The sequence below is a fragment of the Osmerus mordax genome, chromosome 16, assembly GCF_038355195.1.
Source record: "Osmerus mordax isolate fOsmMor3 chromosome 16, fOsmMor3.pri, whole genome shotgun sequence".
NCBI classification, from domain to species: domain Eukaryota; kingdom Metazoa; phylum Chordata; class Actinopteri; order Osmeriformes; family Osmeridae; genus Osmerus; species Osmerus mordax.
Window position 1 is genome coordinate 13,100,086 of NC_090065.1, and position 19,098 is coordinate 13,119,183.

Here is a 19,098-nt window from a genome sequence, read left to right on the forward strand (position 1 = left end):
ATCTTTATAGTTCTCGTCCTTGGTGTGAACGGACCTTAACGAGCTATGAACATGGAGCTTCCCCACAGCAGTGGGGGTGTGTTGGACTAGCCGATGGCTTGGTCTGGTCATCAAGGCTCGGACAACTTAGACACTAAATGGTGCGTTTCATTTCATATCCAAGACAGTTTAATTCAATCAGCGTGCCAGTTACCTGCTTGCTTTTCATGTCGAAAAAAAGATGTTACTCTAAGGTGCCCATTCAGAAAATGACACAGATAATCAAATGCTACACGGAAATAAAATCTATCTTTCTGTCTGAAATGACACTGCTGGCTCAATGAAGGCCTTTCCAACACTTGTCGAGCGAGGTACATGATGAAGACTATTCCTGACATTTGAAAGAAGGCCAAGCTACCCCTGAAATGCCATTTTAACCCATGCCTCTGCTCAGTGGCTGGAGTAATAGCAGGTGTGTAATAGCTGAGCTTAGGGTACCACAGTGTTTCCCCTACCATTATATTAGAGGGGCGACCCGCCCCCCCCAACGGCACCGCCCGCCCGCCCCCCGGAAGGTCAAGTAAGTTTGTTTTTTTTGCACCAGATCACAAAATAATCAATTTAAGGTTACCTTTCCTATAAAACAGGTCTATAGCTTGTTCTTTTATTAAAAAAACTAAATAGCCGTATGTTATTTATCTTATTTACACAACGGCATCTCTGTCTCGGCATGTCATTTCTGTCTCTACATTTCTGTCGTCCCCCCCCCCCCCCCAAAGCTGTAAACCTAGGAGAAGCACTGTACTGACTTGTTTATAAAAAAACACCAACGTTTGTACTGGAAGTATTGTAAAGAAGCTATGCATTTTTTTTTTTTTTTAAACAGTACTGCCTTTACTTGTTACTCAGGCAGCGCAGACTCCAGAGCTAGATGAATCAACCTGGTTGGCTAAGGAGCTTTAACCACCTAACCACAGTCGAGACCTCGGTAGGAGACATGGCAGCTGGCCAGTGGAACCAATGCAAACAGAATCCCCCCCAAGCCACCCAGTGACAGAATCTAATGTGGCGTAACAAAACATCCTACTATGCCTCCAGTACTGTGGCTATGAGTGGTGAGGAGAGGGGGTGGGGGGGCAGGGTGTCCCTGCTTGCATCCTTTGTGTTCATGCAATAACTATCTCAGGGGAACTGAAGTCACACTTAGTCGAAATAAAGAAGAAAGGCCCAGCTGCTGGGCCAGGCGCTTGCTCCCTGAACCCCACAATAGGGAGGTATAAAATACTTTGGTACAGCAAACATACAGCGCAAGTTGTCCCTGTTCCAAAGAAATGTCAGCTTTAGACACGTTTTGAATCCTTGGACCAAAACTACTGTACCCACAAAAATAATGTCTGAATAATTATTCTAATTAACAGACACATCGTGTGCATTTGACTGATTGAATGTTCCGGAATGTTAAGTCTTTTTTATGGAACTGTGCATTCTTTCTTCCCCTCTTCATCGTACGAGGAAGCAGATAGAACAGTCCAGGTATGGGGGGGCAGCCTGCCTCTGAAGAAGAGACCGAGCAGTCGCCTGGCAACAGAGGCCAGGAGCGATTGCCACATGCTGTCTGTCTGAGAGGCTGGTATCACTCACAGCCTCCCATGTGCCACAAAAAGACACTAGCCACACATAATACTAGAAAGAAAACAACAACTGATGGGTCTTTGAGTCTAACCAACACACTCATTAGAAGGCATTAAAGGGATAGTCCTCTCAAAATGCCCAGACCGAGAACAGGGCGTGGAGGGAAGGGTGGGCTGTACCTCTCGCTGCCGGGTGTTGTGATTCTGTAGAACCGATGACGAAGGTGATGCTTGTCTCCATGGTAACAGGTGGTGCACAGGTCATAGTTGGTGCACTCTGCACACTTCCAGCGGATGCCGATGATAGGCTGCTGGCGGCAGGTGTCACACATGGTGCCATCGTGCTTTATACCTAAGGAACAGCCCCATCAAGAGGCACAGTATCACACACAGCTCTGAGCCTCCAAAACAAGCATATAAGTGTGCATCAAATACTGTCAATGGGGCTGCAATAATGGCAATAGGACTAAGTAGGTGCGCAGATAAACAATCTGCAGAGTAGAAGAGTATAAAGATATAAATTACTGTCCAGTTACTGTGACAGACTCATGTAACTTTACACTGCTCTGCTATCAAAACATATTACTTAAGCTACATTTTATACATCTAGTATCGATATCTTCATTGGTTTTATTTTTGCCATAATGATACTATATAAAAATCGGGCAATTATCTACAGAAGCGATGCAATTCAGAGCATGATGTGGAATAGTGTGCAGTCCCTAGTGCAACCAATATTCAGGACTTTTAATAACATCACCAGTCGCATATCACATAGCTACAGAACCCACACAAGTGCAGACACAAATTGGATATTATTCATGAAGATAAGACTTTGTGAGTAAAGTTAACTACCTGTCGGTGCACTGTCAAATATCCTCACGTCGTATGCACCGGAGCAGCGGTAATTGGCAGCAGTCCCGTTATCCCAGACAACCACCACTTCTTCTGGACTTTCGAAACTCCTAACGGTGCCAACATGTCCCTCTCCACCATCCTGTTTTCCCCATTTCCAATCGGGACCACGGATCACTCTTGCACCCACTCCTTCCATCATCACACGGTTATTCCTTCCGGTTGTCATTTAAAAGGATCTTGCAAAGAAAAATAATAGTAATAGCAAGCTAGCGACCCGAGCTAGCTACCTTGATGACAAGCCACTTCCACGGACAAGTCTGCTTCTAAATGTTAACAGACTGTCCAGGAAAACAGCTGCTACTAGTTTAATGTGGTGAGACCAACACAACAGTGATCTGGACTTCAGTTCAGTAAACTGACTAGCTACACGCTAACGTCGTTCACCGTTACAGTGGCTGTGTATAGTACCTATCTATCACTATAGCAAGCACTACAAGCTAGACTAACGCGTTAGCTTGAAAGCTGTTGAATGGCACGCACTTTCTACTCTGAATTGTTTTCCGAGGCTACCTTTGGCATCGACCAATGTTTTTCTGTATGTCTTAATCCTTGCATTACATTCCAACGAAAAAAAATCACACGAAAGATTGTAAAGTAATCACATCGTCAGGAAATGGCAGCTACACCTTTGTTAGCAAGCTAGCTGGATAACTGCTTGGCTGCAGATTGCCTTGCCTCTCTGCTCTGCAAGAACAATGCCACCTCCTCAACTTGATCAACGCTGCGTAACTCAGTCCGTTTTGGGGTTAAAGTAGCTTTCTTTCTTCTTGATGGTTTATCATTTATGTTGTCACCAAACGTCCTGGGTTCTGTTGAGTTTCGTTTTTTCTTCAGATGGTTCGTTAAAGTAAACTCAAGATAAACGCGTCGCCATTATTGACAATCATCGCTCAAGCTAGCTGGCTACGAGGGTAGGCGAAGGCGAGTACGGTGAAGCCAACCCCAACAAGGAATCTCATTTCCGGTTGATTTCTTCCAAAGGGGTTTCAAAATAAAAACACACATGACACATTCTATGTTTTATGTGGAAAGTATACTGTCTTTCTCCAAAATGTCAGAAAAACGTAACTGTAAATTATTGTCTCTGTAATTATTATGATATATTCTGTAACCATTTTTGAGTTTAAATTGTGATGCTGAGATAACGAGTTACTCTGCTTCTCATGAGCCATATGAGAGTGAAAAGGATTCAAAGAAATGTCTTCGCAGCCTCAGTATGAAAAGGTCCAGTGACAATTTCTATTTTCTCACTTCGAGCCATTATCAAAGCAGACTGTAGAAAACACCTCCCACATCTGTGTCGACGAGGAAATGTATCACAAATTCGAAGTCCTCTCTTCCACTTGAATAAGATTGATTCACACTTAAAGTTATAGGGAACAATCTAGTTAAAACTTTCTCGCAACTGATGGTCCTGAGACACGTTTTTTAAACTCCATTGAATAATAATGTGGTTAATGTAAACGCATCATGTCAGTGGTATTCATTTCATAATATTTATAAAGAATTAGTTATTAACAGTAGGCTATAGCCTCATAATAATAATAATAGTAGTTTGATGAAAGATTGTTGAAAATATAAATGAGAAACACTTTTGTGCTTTTGCAGGTTATGTTCATTTTGGATATGGTTATCTTATATGCTCTTTCACTTTCTATCAATATTAACAGCAAAAACTATTTCAATCCGAGAGTGGTTTGTGCCTCCGAAATTACGTTATAGCGCTAACATTGCCATTGCTCTTTGCCATTGCCATGCTCTTATTCTGAAAGCGGATTTGCAAAACCGGAAAACCCTTTGAGGACTATCGAGACAGTTTCACGGTACAAACGGCAAGGATGTTAGGGGAACAAATTAGGCTAACCAGACAGTAGGCATATGAGAAGTGTACATTGATTCGTATGCCGGTACAACCGCGCGGTGCACCAGATTTTCTTTAAGGTAGCCTATTGGCTCTCCTAGTGTCTCCATGGCTTGTGGTCCGAGTATGCAAGAGTGGCTGTGCGTATGGATGGAAAGATTATTGACAGAATGACACAAAGTTGCCTATAAACCTCAATTTGGGAGGATTGACACAACTTATGACAGCCTGCATATTTCAATGCTTTTGACACTTTGCTTAGAATATCCCTTGTTCACTGTTTGATTGAATTGGCTATTTTATTTAATGATATTTGTTAACAGTTTTTTATTTTAGGCTTATTATAATTTGCATTATCTGCCAGTCTGTAGCCTATCGATATGCTAGGCCTACATTTTGGTTAGGGGCATTAATTATTTAAATTAGTGCACATGTATCTGAAGTTACAATTTCCCTTTCAAAGTTGCATTTCTATGTTGTTATAGCCTTGTTCAAAGCTGTTATAACGTCCATTCGTTCTGTCTGTCTAACTGATCATAAAATAAGGTTAGCCTAATATTAGCCTATAAGTCCAAAAAAACATAATAGGCTATGGCTGTCCATTGTGCATGTTATTTTTAACATCAACTATTAAAGCTGGTGTAGGCAAGTTTTGCGACGCTAGCTATTTTAGCTTCAATTCCAAACTATTCAAGCTATATCAGGCCTATCCCACCCCCTCCCTTCAAAGTCACTCCCACAAAACACATGAACAAGCAGAACCGACACAGTCTACCAAGACAGTCTATTCCACAGAGAGATTTTGAGAGAGCATCATTTTTTCTCCACAAATTACCCCCTTGTTGCATTCACGTGTAAGAACACACCTATCATAATGAACATAAACATGGCTAGTACTCACTACTTCCAAGCTAGCATGTTAGTATTGGAAAATGCTATAATAGTTTTAACTGTGAAATCTGGAACTGGATTTATTGCATGTTCTTTCCCTGCCATTCTTGTTCCTCTTGCTCGATTGTTTGGAACACCTCTGCCTAGATTGAAAACTACAGTAAGGCACATGAGTGCAGGGGTAGAGTGCGCAGGTAGGTAGGTACACAGACATAGTGTAGTCTAGCCCGTCCAATCATTAGTCAATTCCATTACGGCCAAACCTTTAGATGTAGCCTATTGGTGGGTTGCCATCAAAATGTGAAGTTTATTTCGGCAAATATAAAAAAAAGTGCTTCTCAACAACATTGCCTACACCATCTTTAACTCACAGGGTTATTATGTGCACACATGCGCAGCGAAAAGACAGATGTGATTGAAGAGCCTGTAGGCTACATCTTTTGTAACTGAACTGTTGCCAGACATGTATAACCACTGCCTCGCCTGTAGATGGCGTATCAGTTCCTTACAGGCCGGTCAAAGAGCGCCATCATCTGCCTCTATATATATCGCTCCCCTTGACTGTCTCCTTCACTGAGATAGGCACACGCATCCGGAGCAGAAAATCTATCCGGTCGCTACCCCTGCAGATTGGGAGACATCAGGGACCTTGCAATGATCTCTCTGGAGTTCAATTTCAACGTTTTGACAAGGGATCTGTCGCTTTATTTGGAAAATCAAGTCAAAGTTGGGCTTTTTGGATCTGGTGTTGGACTGTCACTGGTGCTCGGCTTCAGCGCAGCGTATGCCTGCTACTACTTGATATCTGTAGCCAAGGTAGGGTGTCACAGCGGCTTCTTTTAAGGAGCATAGCCTACCAGTTTAAGTAGATTACATTGTTGCCGGCAATTGTGTTACTCTTCAGTGGTGCACGATTGGGCTTGAATTTAGGTGTGCGCTTCTCCTCTATTGATAGCTTGGTGAAGCTGCATCAGCGGTCGGACAGTAGCATAGATTTTACAGTACATGTGGTAATATGGCATCTTTCCAGAGCTCCATGCTGTGTCTTTGGCTATGACGAGCTCCACTTGGCGAAATGTCATATTAACTTTAAAATGACATGATTTTCGACATTTGCGCAAGATTTCAAATTTTCCATACAGTAGCCCAAATTGTCATTCCGGAGCTGACACCGCACGTTTACATTTATTCATTTAGCAGACGCTTTTTTTTTATCCAAAGCGACTTCCAAGAGAGAGCTTTACAAACGTTTAGTCCTTCTAGAATAATTGCAATAGATTTAGCCTACCGTAGGCTATACATGTAGCCTACATACTGTTCTAAACATATATAGAGCAAGAGCCAGAAACAAATAGATATGCTGTAATGTATGCAAAGGGTTTAGGGCCTGTACTGTAGGTTATTTGTCCCTCACAAAAGATCACACCAAGAATCGACATTGAGGTTTTCAATTGGAAATCACATTGAGTTTCTTTTCACTAAGATGTTGGCATGCCCAACAAAACACACTGAAAACTACAATAATGACTCATATTGCCTGTAATATTTCATGAATGAAAAGTACATAGTGTTCTAGAGAGTTCTCTCGAGTTTCTACTGTAGCCTAAATCTTTTGAAAATAATGTTGAGTGAACTTGGACAGGCATATTTAAAATGTTCTGAATGACAGAAAATCTGAAAAAACAGATTTTTTGTAATATTTACAGGATATTGTATGATCTATCATCTCAACTCCAGGATGGGTCAGTAAGACTTCTGTAGAACATCTCAGTGCAATCATAGAGTACATCCTATTCTTATTTTTTCCAATTTTACAGAAGCCACAACTTGTCTCTGGTGGGAAGAAGTTTTACCAGTTCCTGAAGGAGCAATGTCCTGTGGTATCAGAAACCTATTACCCCACCTTCTGGTGCTGGGAGAGCCGGATCCAGACTCTACTGAGACCTTTTGTCACGGCTAAACCCGGGGTCAGCTACAGAAAGTAAGACAGCAAGGTCCACAAAGCCATTTAGAAAGTTGAATTATCTTTGTGGTGTCATGCCAGACTTTTTACTAACCCCTATCACCTTAGGATCCTCAAAGAACCATCCTTGGGGTTGTGGAACTTCTGCCTGGTTGTTTCCTCAAATGGCAGTAGTGGTCCAAATTGTGTTACAACTTAAAGAGAGGCAAGGCTCTGTTATAAGAATGGCAGAGGTTTCCATGATTAAAGACTGAAATGACATTTGAGAAATAGGTCAACTTGTGAATAAGTTATACATTTGTTCATGCCTGAAAGCATACCTGAAAATGGGAAAAGGCCTGTTAACTAAAGAGGGACATTTTTCTAGATTTTTTTCTTTCAAACTCTTACTTGTTATGTGTCACCATTGTGAATGACTATGTCTGGAACATGTCCATGTTAGTTGTTTTTAAATGTTGTGGTAACATATACATTTTACTTTGACTGACCCCAGGCTTTCATAGACTTAAAACACGATAGTTACACTGTCCCAGTGGATCGTTCTGTCTCTTGGGTTTCTGCTGAGGGCTTTGTCCTCAGTATGCCCCACATCCGCTGGGACATAAATTACTGGAATGTTCCCTGGAGTGCAAGTCACCGGCACTGTGTTACATTGTTGTTTGGTTTAGTTGTCGGATTAAGCATTTGGTTTTATTTTGTGCATGCTGTGATTCAGGTTTCATAACTGGAAACATTCTTGTTCTTAGCCAGGACTTAGTTCAAAAGGGAAAATGATCTTTTGTGTAATTATGTTGGCTCAGGCCACCTTAGCTACGAACATACATTCTGTTGGAGATTAATGACCAGAGTGGCCTATGGCTCCTGCATTCATTATCTGGATTGAAATAAATTACAAGTAAGGAGCGGGATGTGTCCCCTGGCTTGAAGTGGGGTTTGGTCTGTTGTACCGCTGGGTTTGTGTGAGCTGCATTTCTGCCAGTGTAGAACCTTTGTCAAGGCCTGACTAGGTCTTTCAATTCTCTAATGCATTTTTACCACCAGCAGATGCAAATCCAAGCTTCAGTTTGATTGTATGGTACAGTGGCCTTGAACTGAACTCTACGATGCATCTACCAAAGGCATTCACATTCCTTCAGTATTTACCTGTCTGCTCTCTAATCAAGCTGATAGATATTCCCACATTGCACAGCGACGGGCCTTGGCCAGAGAAAAAAGAACAAGAAAAAAAACACATTCTGACTGGTGACATTTTCAGAGGTTATTATCAGTGTGCACCCTGAGGGTACAGATGACCTCTACCCTAATCAAATCTTACCAAGGACAGAGTATCTGAAAGCAGACCAGGTTTTCTGAGAGGACTGTCTGAGTGAAATTCCACTCAGTCCTCTCACCTTAACTTTAGGATTAGCATGTCTGGACTCCTTCTGTATCGCGACTCTCTCACTCTGCACTAGCTAAGTCTTGGCCTCATGGGCTGGCCTTAAGTGCATTTTTAATAATGTTGTCTGTAATTTCATGCCAATCTTGCTTCAACCGTAGCCCACTTGTGTTTCTGTTGCAAGATGAACTGTGCCTGGATTCACTAACCTCAGCTGTCTGCATAGTTTTGTGGCCCAGAAATTGATTCTCCGTAAGCTTCCACTGGTTCAGCTCTCTCCCTCCCCACCCCTGTTCTTCTGAGTAGTTCTGTCTTCAATAGCACACTGACTGGGCCATCGCAAGGGAAATAAAGCTCTTGTCGGCAAGATGTGTCCAGGTGGGACCACTGCCAGGCTGTAGGTGGAATTCCTAAGTAACTACCTGGGATCAAACAGGGAACATTGTAAAGATGTGAGAAAGAATTGCGTGTCATGTCATTTCTTTGTCTTTTCATTGCTTTTCGTACCTATCCACGATGGTTATCTACATTGTTGGTAGACTGACAGGTCAGACGCATAACTAGGCCAAATATATTAGTTTTGTTATTTAATCCGATGAGGTGTTTAACTGAAGCCTTGTTTCAAAGAGAGTAAGTGTGTGTATGTGTGTGTGTGTGTGTGTGTGAGGAAGAGAGACAGAGAGAGAGAGAGGGGCAGAGGTTTAGCATGCCCAGATGAATAGGATGCGTGCCGGAACAGTGCTGACTTTATCTGTGTGTCCCGCTTGTCCGCAGTGAGCTCATTAGTGCGGCAGATGGAGGCCAGATCTCTTTGGATTGGTTTGACAACGATGACAGCGCCCCTCACCCCGACCGGGCCACCCGGCCCACTGTGCTGCTGCTCCCCGGCCTCACCGGTACCAGCCGCGAGTCCTACATCCTGCACATGGTCCAGCAGAGCCGGGAGCTGGGCTATAGGTGGGTGGTTCAGATACGGTGCTGATTACTGCCTTCAGTCCTGCTCCGAGCTCTGCACTCTCACGCTGTCAATACAGTTTAATTTGCTCGAATACCTTATGGAAATAGGTCCGTATTGTGACTCAGCGCTCTGATTCTATGTAAAAAAAAAAAAGAAGTGTGCTCCTTCATAAAGGGTGGGCTAAACTGAATGGGACTGGGTTCGGGTTACTTCAGGTGAGCAGTTTCGCAAAGATAAACTTCTCTGTGTCCGATGATGCTGCCTTTGCAAAGAGCTGATCGTAGCACAAGCATGGAGAGATGCAGAGGGAAGCAGTTTTTCATCTCTGCGAAAAAAATGAAAAGAAAAAAACGTCCCTTCCTCTGTTCAACTGCACTCATTCTTTCAAACGGAGTGTGGAAGGAAAGGGGTGAGTTAGTCAAACTCAGCATCTTCAGCCCTCACCCCTGTCCAACTAGCTTAATGAATTACAGCTTACTGGTACAAGCTTTGCAGCTTAGCCAAACCAGAATACGACTCCAGTGTGTGCTGCAGTGAATGTGCGTAAGCACCCCCTTACACAACACCCCCGACGTGGCCCCACCCCTCCGCGGCTGAGCTGTACAGATACAAACAGCAGGTCTGACACCCCCAGATAATAGATGGCGAAGGACAGATGTGAGGAAAAATGCAGTTATCGTTTCAGTACAAACACAAGGGCACAGCTGTGTGTTTCACTTAGGAACCCACCCTATTCCCTATTCTACACCTGCAAGGTACATTTCTTATAAAAAGGTATTTGGGGCAGCGTGTTCCTCTGAGTGCAGAGAAGCTGGAGCTGGCAGTGACACAGTGTCTGTGAACTTACAGATAAGTCTGCAGGGTGAAAACAAAAAAGTCGCTAGAAGGGAAATATATTTTGAGAATCACATGTTATTCGTGGAATCCCCAAAATATTAGGTCAAAAGTGGATTTGTGATTTTTTGCTCCTGACTTTTTCAGATGTGTGGTCTTCAACAACAGAGGGGTCTCCGGTGAAATGCTCTTGGTAAGAATCAAAAGATAATTACAATTACAAATGCATGGTTACATAATAATATGTAATAATTACTGGCCAATCTGTAGTGGCACAAGGATGTGCAATCGCTTATCCAAACATCCACTTGGTATGCCACATTGTCATTAACAGAGTTTCAGTACAAATTCTTTCCTGTGTCATTGTTCACTTTCCTTTATAGATCTGATACAGTACAATCTTAGTCCCGTTTTTCCTGTTCCAACGCTGTTAACCAAAACGAACAGATCTGTGAAGGGGAAAAACGTGTCCTATAGACGACAGGACATGCAGAAATGTAGCTTCTCGGTTCCTCGCGCATCATATATGACCCACAAGAAGGTCAGTCAAATAGCAGACAATGTTGTCACATAGCAGGGATTAAGTTGCACGTGAATAGATTTTCTACACAGAGAAATGACCTTGCCTTGTCCTGACAGTGAACATGGAGTTCTGACACTTACAGACTAACGGTTCTACACAGTCGTGTCTATCCCCACAATTAACCCAGTGTCACCCTGAGGTGTCATCATGTTCATGAATGGCTGTTCTGTCTCTTTTCATACTTATTTTCAGTCACACACACACTCGCACACACAACTCCAGAACAAAACTGTGCTATAAATGAATCAACGTTCCTACACAACATGACATGCAGTAACACAATAGTATGATATAGTCTGAATACAGTACATTTATAAAGATACCCCCCACACACTACCACCACCCCTGCCCCCCCCCCCCCACCCCTTACGGTGACGCTACATGAAGAAGATGGTGAGAGAGGATTTATTTTCTCTTTCAATCGCGCTGTGGAATGACGCTGCATTTTATGCAAATGACTTAGCATTCATACGCTGCTGTGAGTGTTTTCTCTGTGGTCAGCCAGTGTGAATGTGCTCCATTGTCTAAATAGGCGGATGTATTAGAATGCCCCTCTGTGAGAAAGACCTTGTGGCTGAAAGGCTACTCCAAGTCCTCATGCCCTAATTCTAGACCTCTGGAATAGCGTTTAGCGAAATCTCACTGTACAAAGTTGATCAATGGGAATCGTAATCTCTGTTGAAGATAAATTTTGGCATGACTGTACAGATATATGTTAGTTTCTGAGCTTTTGTTTTGCATCTGGTATTGGTATTCCACTTGTAAGGGTGGAAGTAGAGAAGAGAAACTCCATTAGACTGCAGAAACTGCCCTGACTTAGCAATCTGCTTCGTGAATATTAATAAGGAGAGCCTACAAGAGTCAATATGCACGAGGAACAGGTCTTGTTAAATGGACTTGAAGTGTGCAGTGATGTGTTTTGCTTATAAAGTGGAAGCGAGTTGCTTTTTTGAGCTTTGCCTAATTGCCGAAAAGTCCTGCAGTAGACGAGACCGACAATTTGTTTAAATGTCATTCAATCCCCTCACATTTTCCATCACTTAGCTGGTTTTGCCAGTCAAATGGTCAGATATTTGACTTGCCCTGACCTTAGAGACCCGTTAATATGCTGCATGTCACCAGATTCACGACAGTTCATTTGTTTCATGTTTCTTCATGAGAAGAAAGGGTACATTAATCGATTGAGTGAGGGATGGTCAGACAATGGTCCATAAACATAGAGAGGTTTTTCTTCAGCCTGTTAGATGTAGACGCATAGAGTCTGCATGCCAACACTGTCACGTAAGGCTTAATCTCCCGGTTGCTACAGTAAATAGTACCATTCCTGATCTTCCATTTGTAGTCCAGTCCTTCTTTTAACACTTGAGTGAATACCCTTACTTCAAAGGAGACTGGGCCTTCAAATCTGAATCAAAATCATTGCTAACCAGGAGTTTTAGTGTGTTACTGTAGCAGCCAGCCTTTTACTCATAAACTCACTTCTCAGCACAGATACCAGTAGATAGATACTATTTATGGATGAACAGCGGTCGATTTGCATGTCTGTGTCTGTGTGTATGTGTGTGTGTCTTTGTATGTTCACCTTCGGCACACTGCCCTCAATAGCTGGGTCCCACACTTTGCTCAAGTCGTATTTGCTTGAACATTGTAATGGAGTTCACACACACACACACACACACACACACACACACACACACACACACACACACACACACAAACACACACACACAAATAGAGATATCTTGTTTGTAAGGAGTGACTGTGACTCCTTTCTACTTCAGACTCCCAGAACCTACTGCGCTGCCAACACAGAAGACTTGGAGGCTGTCATCGAACACATCCAATGGACCAACGAGGATGCTCCTCTCATGGCTGCTGGCGTCTCCATGGGCGGGTATGTGAAGTGTGAATATCTTGAGCCCCTGCTGTTTGTGACCGGCTTTGAGAGGGCTCCGCTTGACGGCAGTGTCACAGGGCACTGCACTGCAGGACAGAGCTCAAGTTCCCTGTTTGTGTTTGTCAAAGAGAACGCAGAGTCCTCTGCAGTCCGGAGAGAATTTAATACGCGGAGTAGAAATACGTCAAAATCTCTCTGAAATACATGAGCTCCTAATGAGAGTTAGTTACTCTGAGGATATTGGATTTGGTTTGAGAGAGAAAGAACGCAGTGTTAAGTCTTTCAGCCTTCTCCGTGCACATGCTGGTTTTCACACTGTAATCCCTGAAATGAAATTCTTTTGGAACATTACCCAATCCTACCCCCCCCCCCCCAACCCACACCTCTGTCCCCTTCCTCCTCCCTCGTCCTCCCTCTTCGTCGTCCCCCTCCCTCTTCCTCCTCCCTCCTCCCTCTGTCCCCCTCCTCCTCCCTCTTCCTCCTCCTCCTCCTCCCTCTTCCTCCTCCTCCTCCTTCTGTCCCCCTCCTCCTCTCTCTTCCTCCTCCTCCTCCTCCCTCTGTCCCCCTCCTCCTCCCTCTTCCTCCTCCTCCTCCTCCCTCTTCCTCCTCCTCCCCCTCCCTCTTCCTCCTCCTCCCTCTTCCTCCTCCTCCTCCTCCTCCTCCCTCTTCCTCCTCCTCCCTCTGTCCCCCTCCTCCTCTCTCTTCCTCCTCCTCCTCCCTCTGTCCCCCTCCTCCTCCCTCTTCCTCCTCCTCCTCCTCCCTCTTCCTCCTCCTCCTCCCTCTGTCCCCCTCCTCCTCTCTCTTCCTCCTCCTCCTCCTCCCTCTTCCTCCTCCTCCTCCCTCTTCCTCCTCCTCCTCCCTCTTCCTCCCCTCCCAGGATGATGTTGGCCAACTACCTGGGTAGGAAGGGCCGTGAGACCTGTCTGAAGGGCGTGGTGGTCTTCTCTGCTGGCTGGGATGTGTTTGAGTGCACCGCCTCGCTGGAGAAGCCCCTGGACCGCTTCCTCTTCAACTCCTACCTCACCAGCTGCCTGCAGGCCTCCGTGGACAGGTCAGCCTCCCACCCACCCACCCCCGTCCCCTCTGCCCCCAGCCCCCAGTCTGACCCCGCGGGGGGGATTAGCACAGTTTAGCCGCTATCGCATGGCGCCCGGCTCCAGAGGTCGTTCAGGGCGGGGCGGCGTATTTTTCCACTCGTCTGCTAGTTCGCCGGTCTTTTTTTATTTCCTAATCCTAAAGTTGCAAGGAGTTTTTCAAACTGCCAAGCCGTCCCCACAGGGTGGAATAGCAGGTGTGCTTGGAACTGTAAAAGCGTATTGGGCTACCTTTAAGCGCATTGTTTGGTAATTACATTTTTTGGTAGGAATTATATATGTTTTTTTTTATCTGACCTCCAGACACAGACCTGTGCTTGAGAAGTGTTACGACATTGATCATGTGATGAAGGTAGGACACTGCCCATCGACTTCACTGACATCTGTCGTACGATGCCTGGTTTATAAAAGCACAGTATCACACATATGACAAGGTTCATTTCTGAATGCCGCCATGTTGTAGAATGAATGTCCATGTCAGTCCTAGATTCCACCGAACTTGACATGATCTGGAATATCTCTCTCTCTGCAGGCTAAGACCATCAGGGAGTTTGATACCAGGTTCACGTCGAAGATGTTTGGATATCCGACCAATGATGACTACTACCGTGATGCCAGTCCTGTGCACAGGCTGAAATCTGTGCAGGTACCAATGCTGTGTCTGAACGCAGCAGACGATGTCTTTTCCCCGTGTCACGGTGAGTCCCTGGGCTTAGTCCTCATCCAGGCACGCATGGGTTTTTTGTTTGTGTAAAACGACATATTATGCAGCATGTCTGGTTTGTGTTGTCTGTGGGGATCCTTATGAACACGTAGCAACACTGCTAACTGCTCGGTGTGGTTCCCAGCCATTCCAGTGGAGGCGGTGAAGCAGAACCCCAACCTTGCCCTCCTCATCACCTGTCATGGCGGCCATATTGGCTTTCTGGAAGGCCTCTGGCCCAGACAGAGCACTTACATGGACCGTGTTTTCAAGCAGTTTGCCAAGGCTGTCATAGAGCAGGGCAGCCGACTACAAGACCTGTCTTGCTAGTGGGGTTGGGCCCCAAAGTCCCCCTTCTTCCTCCTACTCTCCTCCCTCCTTCCTCGTCTACCACAAGCAAAAAAAAGGTGTTTTCTTTTTTTAAGGGCACATCGCAATACAACATGTTCACGGATGTAGTTGTCCAAACATTTGTTAATTTTGTGTACATGTAACCATGCATTTATATGTTTCTTGAAAACGAAAGCATAAATGTTCTTGTTAATGTTTAAAAGATCGTGTACTAATCTATTGTTCGGTTGCGCTAGCTAATTATGGGATCATCCTGTGCAATTTTAAGGTGCTACATATAATGTTTCATTCTTTTCTTTGTGTGTGTACATGAACAAGTGAAGTGAATACTTTCAAAGCATCTCATGCCCGACGCCTGTTTTAGCAGGCTTCGCTAAACTTGCAATACTTTCCATAAAACATTGAAGAGTGTCCTAAAGTGGTGTCAAGCCTGCTGAAACAGTGTCAGTACCCTGCAGGAAGAACTTCTATGTCCACGACACTCAATTTGCAAACAGTGTGGTACGGACAGGAAAATCAATTGACCAGCCCTTCAGATTGAACCTGATTAATTTGTTAGACAGATGAAGAAAATGTTTAAATATTACATGTAGTACCAAGTTAACAGCAGTACTGTATTATCACTATATGACTTGAGTCATTCCCTTTCTTTCTGTCCATTTCCTTGAAAGCTGTCGTCGTAGAATTTTAGTCCTCAGGGATTTTATTTATTTACTCATAGAACCCGTACATTGTTTTGAACCCTTCCTACCTAATCACAGTATGTTTTCCTCAAACCTTCTGCATGCACTTTTTTAAATCAAATTCTTTGTGTAGGCTACACCAAATAGCTGTACTCTGTATGTTAATGAATTCATTAATGACAAGGAATGTGAAATTGCACTATTTCTTTTAGAATACCATGCCTCTAATTCCTTCTCGCAAAGGCACCACGTTTCATCGTAGAGTTACCCAAATGGCCTAAAGAACTATCATGCAATTATCACTGGGAAGCCCTTGACTTACTGTTGAGACTTTTAACGTCTAAATCTTCAGTATCTACACTTCTTCACTTTGCTTATAAAATATTTGCTGAGCACCAATTTAAAACCTCATGTTAGAATGAAGGTGCTAGATGCTGTGATGCGAATAACTAAGGTTTAACCTAAGCAAGTGTGGGAGTTGTACGCTGGCTACGATTTGATGGGGGTGCTACATTGCAAAATGTACAGTGTAATTATAGCGTGGTTGCCAGGTTTTTTGTCCTTTAGCCCACAATGATATTGGAGCTGGCTACCATAAAGGAGTTGGCTGAAGAGACAGACCTGGCGCCCAGGCTTTCTTCCCTGCACTGTATAGAGGATTCTAAATCCTGTTCCTGTGAGGTTTGTATGTTAGTTTGTTCTGTCTAGTGGCCATTGATTAGCATGTGTGTCATTGTCAACATGTCCTGAAACCTTACGACTAACACCACACTGTAGCCAGTAGCACAAAGGACATGTGTTTATGACCATTTGGATATTAAAGAAGACATTCAACATGCGCAGCAATAAGATTTTAAGATGAAATTGTCTATGTAGTATAAGTCCTGGTATATGCACATGTATCACGATGCGTGTATTATGCTGTATTTAATAAATTATTAAATGAAGCATACAGTGCATTTGTCTGCTGTCTCTGTTGTTTCCATAAGGACCAGCTAGGTAATGCATTTCTTCAAATGAGTTTGCCTTCCTTCTCTGACTGCTTAGGTTTGATTAATTGACTCCATCGCTCAGGGGTAGGGAGTTATTCTACTACTGTTATGCTGCGACATCTGTTTTCCCTGGTAGTCACAACAGTGTTCAACCATCCCCTTCCTTCCTTCCTTCCTTCCTTCCTTCCTTCCTTTCTACCTACCTACCTACCTACCTACCTACCTACCTTCCTTCCTTCCTTCCTTCCTTCCTTCCTACCTACCTACCTACCTACCTACCTTCATTCCTCCCTCCCTCCCTCCCTCCCTCCCTCCCTCCCTCCCTCCCTCCCTCCCTCCCTCCCTCCCTCCCTCCCTCCCTCCCTCCCTCCCTCCCTCCCTCCCTCCCTCCCTCCCTCCCTCCCTCCCTCCCTCCCTCCCTCCCTTTACTTCCTTCCTTCTTTCATTTCTCCCTTCCTTACAATCTTCTATTCTTCCTTCTCTCCTTCACTCCTTTCCTCTTTCCATCCTTTTTATAATGTGTTTCCAGGACACCAGTAGAAAGGGTAGTTGTGTGCACATAAGGCCCTAATCCGGGGTCTGCGGAGGACTTCACCCCTCGTGACACCGACTCGTCCGGGGCTGTAGGTGGTGCTTGACAGTTTGCCATGGGAGCTGGCTTATCATGTAACCCGCGTGTCACAGGGTCAGGGACCTACCACACATCTGTCACTTTCTCTCTCCGTGGCAACACTGCTTTTTGGTCGGACAGATCCTCGTCCTCATTGGCCGGCCAGAATGTGCTCTGGAGCTGCGCTGAATCTTTCTACTATTCTACTAATCCCCTCTAGTAAGCCCAGGGACAGATGGGTGTTGGTTTGTGCTAAATGGTTCTGGAAGGCTGGGAGTCATTACAGCAGATAGAGGCAGGAGGCAGAGGGATGTCCTGTTGGTCACCATTCATCACAGTGAATAACATTGTTGTGTAATACCTCCAAGGGCAAACTTCACTCACTTCTCTCTGTGTATGACAGATACCTCTTATTGTGGGGACCAGATAGCTGACCAAATGGTTTCACAGTTCCCAAGATTAAATAAGGTGTTCTGCTTCTGGGTCGGAGTGGGTGACGCGTCATCCTTTAATCATGTGAGGATTCTCTTAAGTACCACATTGCCTGCAGGCAGAACAGTTCAAATGAGATTCCAGAGAGCAGGAACATTACACACTGTCACTGATCTCCACACTTTACAAAGTGGCATTTTTTTACTGGCATGTGCAAGATCAATTCTCTATCTGGAAGACTGCAATCACAAATGCACCAGCTTTTAACATTGAAAGTAACAAAGGACTTGCTTGCTTGCAGACATACTGCAAATACACTCTTCATTTAGAAGTTCTCTTGACGCTTCCTGCGACGCTCAAGCCTGACGATGTTTGGAGGCAGCTCCTGGAGAGAGTGGGCCTCTCTGATCCACTGTGCTCGCACGTCCCAACGGTGCAGGTTGTACATGAGTTTAGGAATCAGTACACTGGGCCCTCGCTTGCTCTTCCCTAGGCCTCCTCGCACTGCAGACTCTTTAAACAGCCCGGTGTCACACCACACAGGGGTTGAAGGTTGATGAAACACCGTCATAGTATTACCCCCCCCCCACACACACACACACACACACACACACACACACACACACACCGGAAATAGGGCAGCTCACGAACACTACATTACATTAACAGGCAAGTACGGCGAAGTGCCTTGCCCAAGGACACAACATCATTTGGAACAGCCGGGAATCGAACCAGCGACCTTCTGATGACTAGCCCGATTCTCTAACCGATCAGCCACCTGACTCACTAACCACTCCCACTCTTCAACCCACCTACCTCCTGTGTAGAGCTAGTGCCAACCATACCCTCACTCTGCACTGAAATGCCATTCATGCTCTTCATCAACAGTGGCTGGCATCCTTGTTTAGGTTCTGTGGATTCTGTCTGTGTCAGGGGGGGAGGGGTCAGGAAATAGAGACACGTAAAGAGGTAAGGGAGAGAGAGAATAGGTTCTAAAAGAAATCAATCCAAAAAAAGTGAATTCCCACATGTACAATTGTAATGTCACTTTAATACATTCAATAATTTCCAAAGACAAAAGCATGTTACCAAAGTTCACATGTTCACAGCCCACAACAGTAAACATGAGGTAGTTCACTGGGATCCTACAGGGTCACAAGCCTCTATCATGACACACGCACAACACATGATGCTTCAGTAAAGATTGAGAGAAGCAAATTGCATAAGTTATGTGTTCAATTATCTACAAACAATACACATTCTATAGGTCAAAGGAGTTCATCAACACTGACTGTCTTTTACCAGTGGAGTAATCAATTATTATTTTGGGGGTGTCTTTG

At 44.4% G+C, this 19,098-nt stretch overlaps 2 protein-coding genes across 3 annotated transcripts in view; one reads left to right on the forward strand and one right to left on the reverse strand.

Annotated features, from left to right (window-relative positions):
* The window catches only part of mib1 (MIB E3 ubiquitin protein ligase 1), a 34,741-nt gene extending 31,346 nt beyond the window's left edge, over positions 1–3,395 (reverse strand). For both annotated transcript variants that reach the window (XM_067253460.1, XM_067253459.1), the window contains exons 1-2: positions 2,466–3,395; positions 1,791–1,962 (exon numbers count right to left, since the gene is read on the reverse strand). In XM_067253460.1, the coding sequence (XP_067109561.1) occupies positions 1,791–1,962; positions 2,466–2,694 (401 nt within the window). In that variant the 5' untranslated portion in view covers positions 2,695–3,395. The remainder of the gene's footprint in view (positions 1–1,790; positions 1,963–2,465) is intronic.
* A 2,497-nt stretch (positions 3,396–5,892) lies between these two features.
* abhd3 (abhydrolase domain containing 3, phospholipase) lies at positions 5,893–16,630 on the forward strand. The gene is made up of 9 exons (XM_067253445.1): positions 5,893–6,096; positions 7,098–7,261; positions 9,396–9,578; positions 10,561–10,606; positions 12,778–12,890; positions 13,771–13,944; positions 14,291–14,339; positions 14,520–14,685; positions 14,836–16,630. Exons 1-9 carry the CDS (start codon positions 5,935–5,937, stop codon positions 15,018–15,020), a joined length of 1,242 nt encoding a protein of 413 aa, XP_067109546.1. The 5' UTR covers positions 5,893–5,934; the 3' UTR covers positions 15,021–16,630.
* Positions 16,631–19,098: the final 2,468 nt, after the last annotated feature.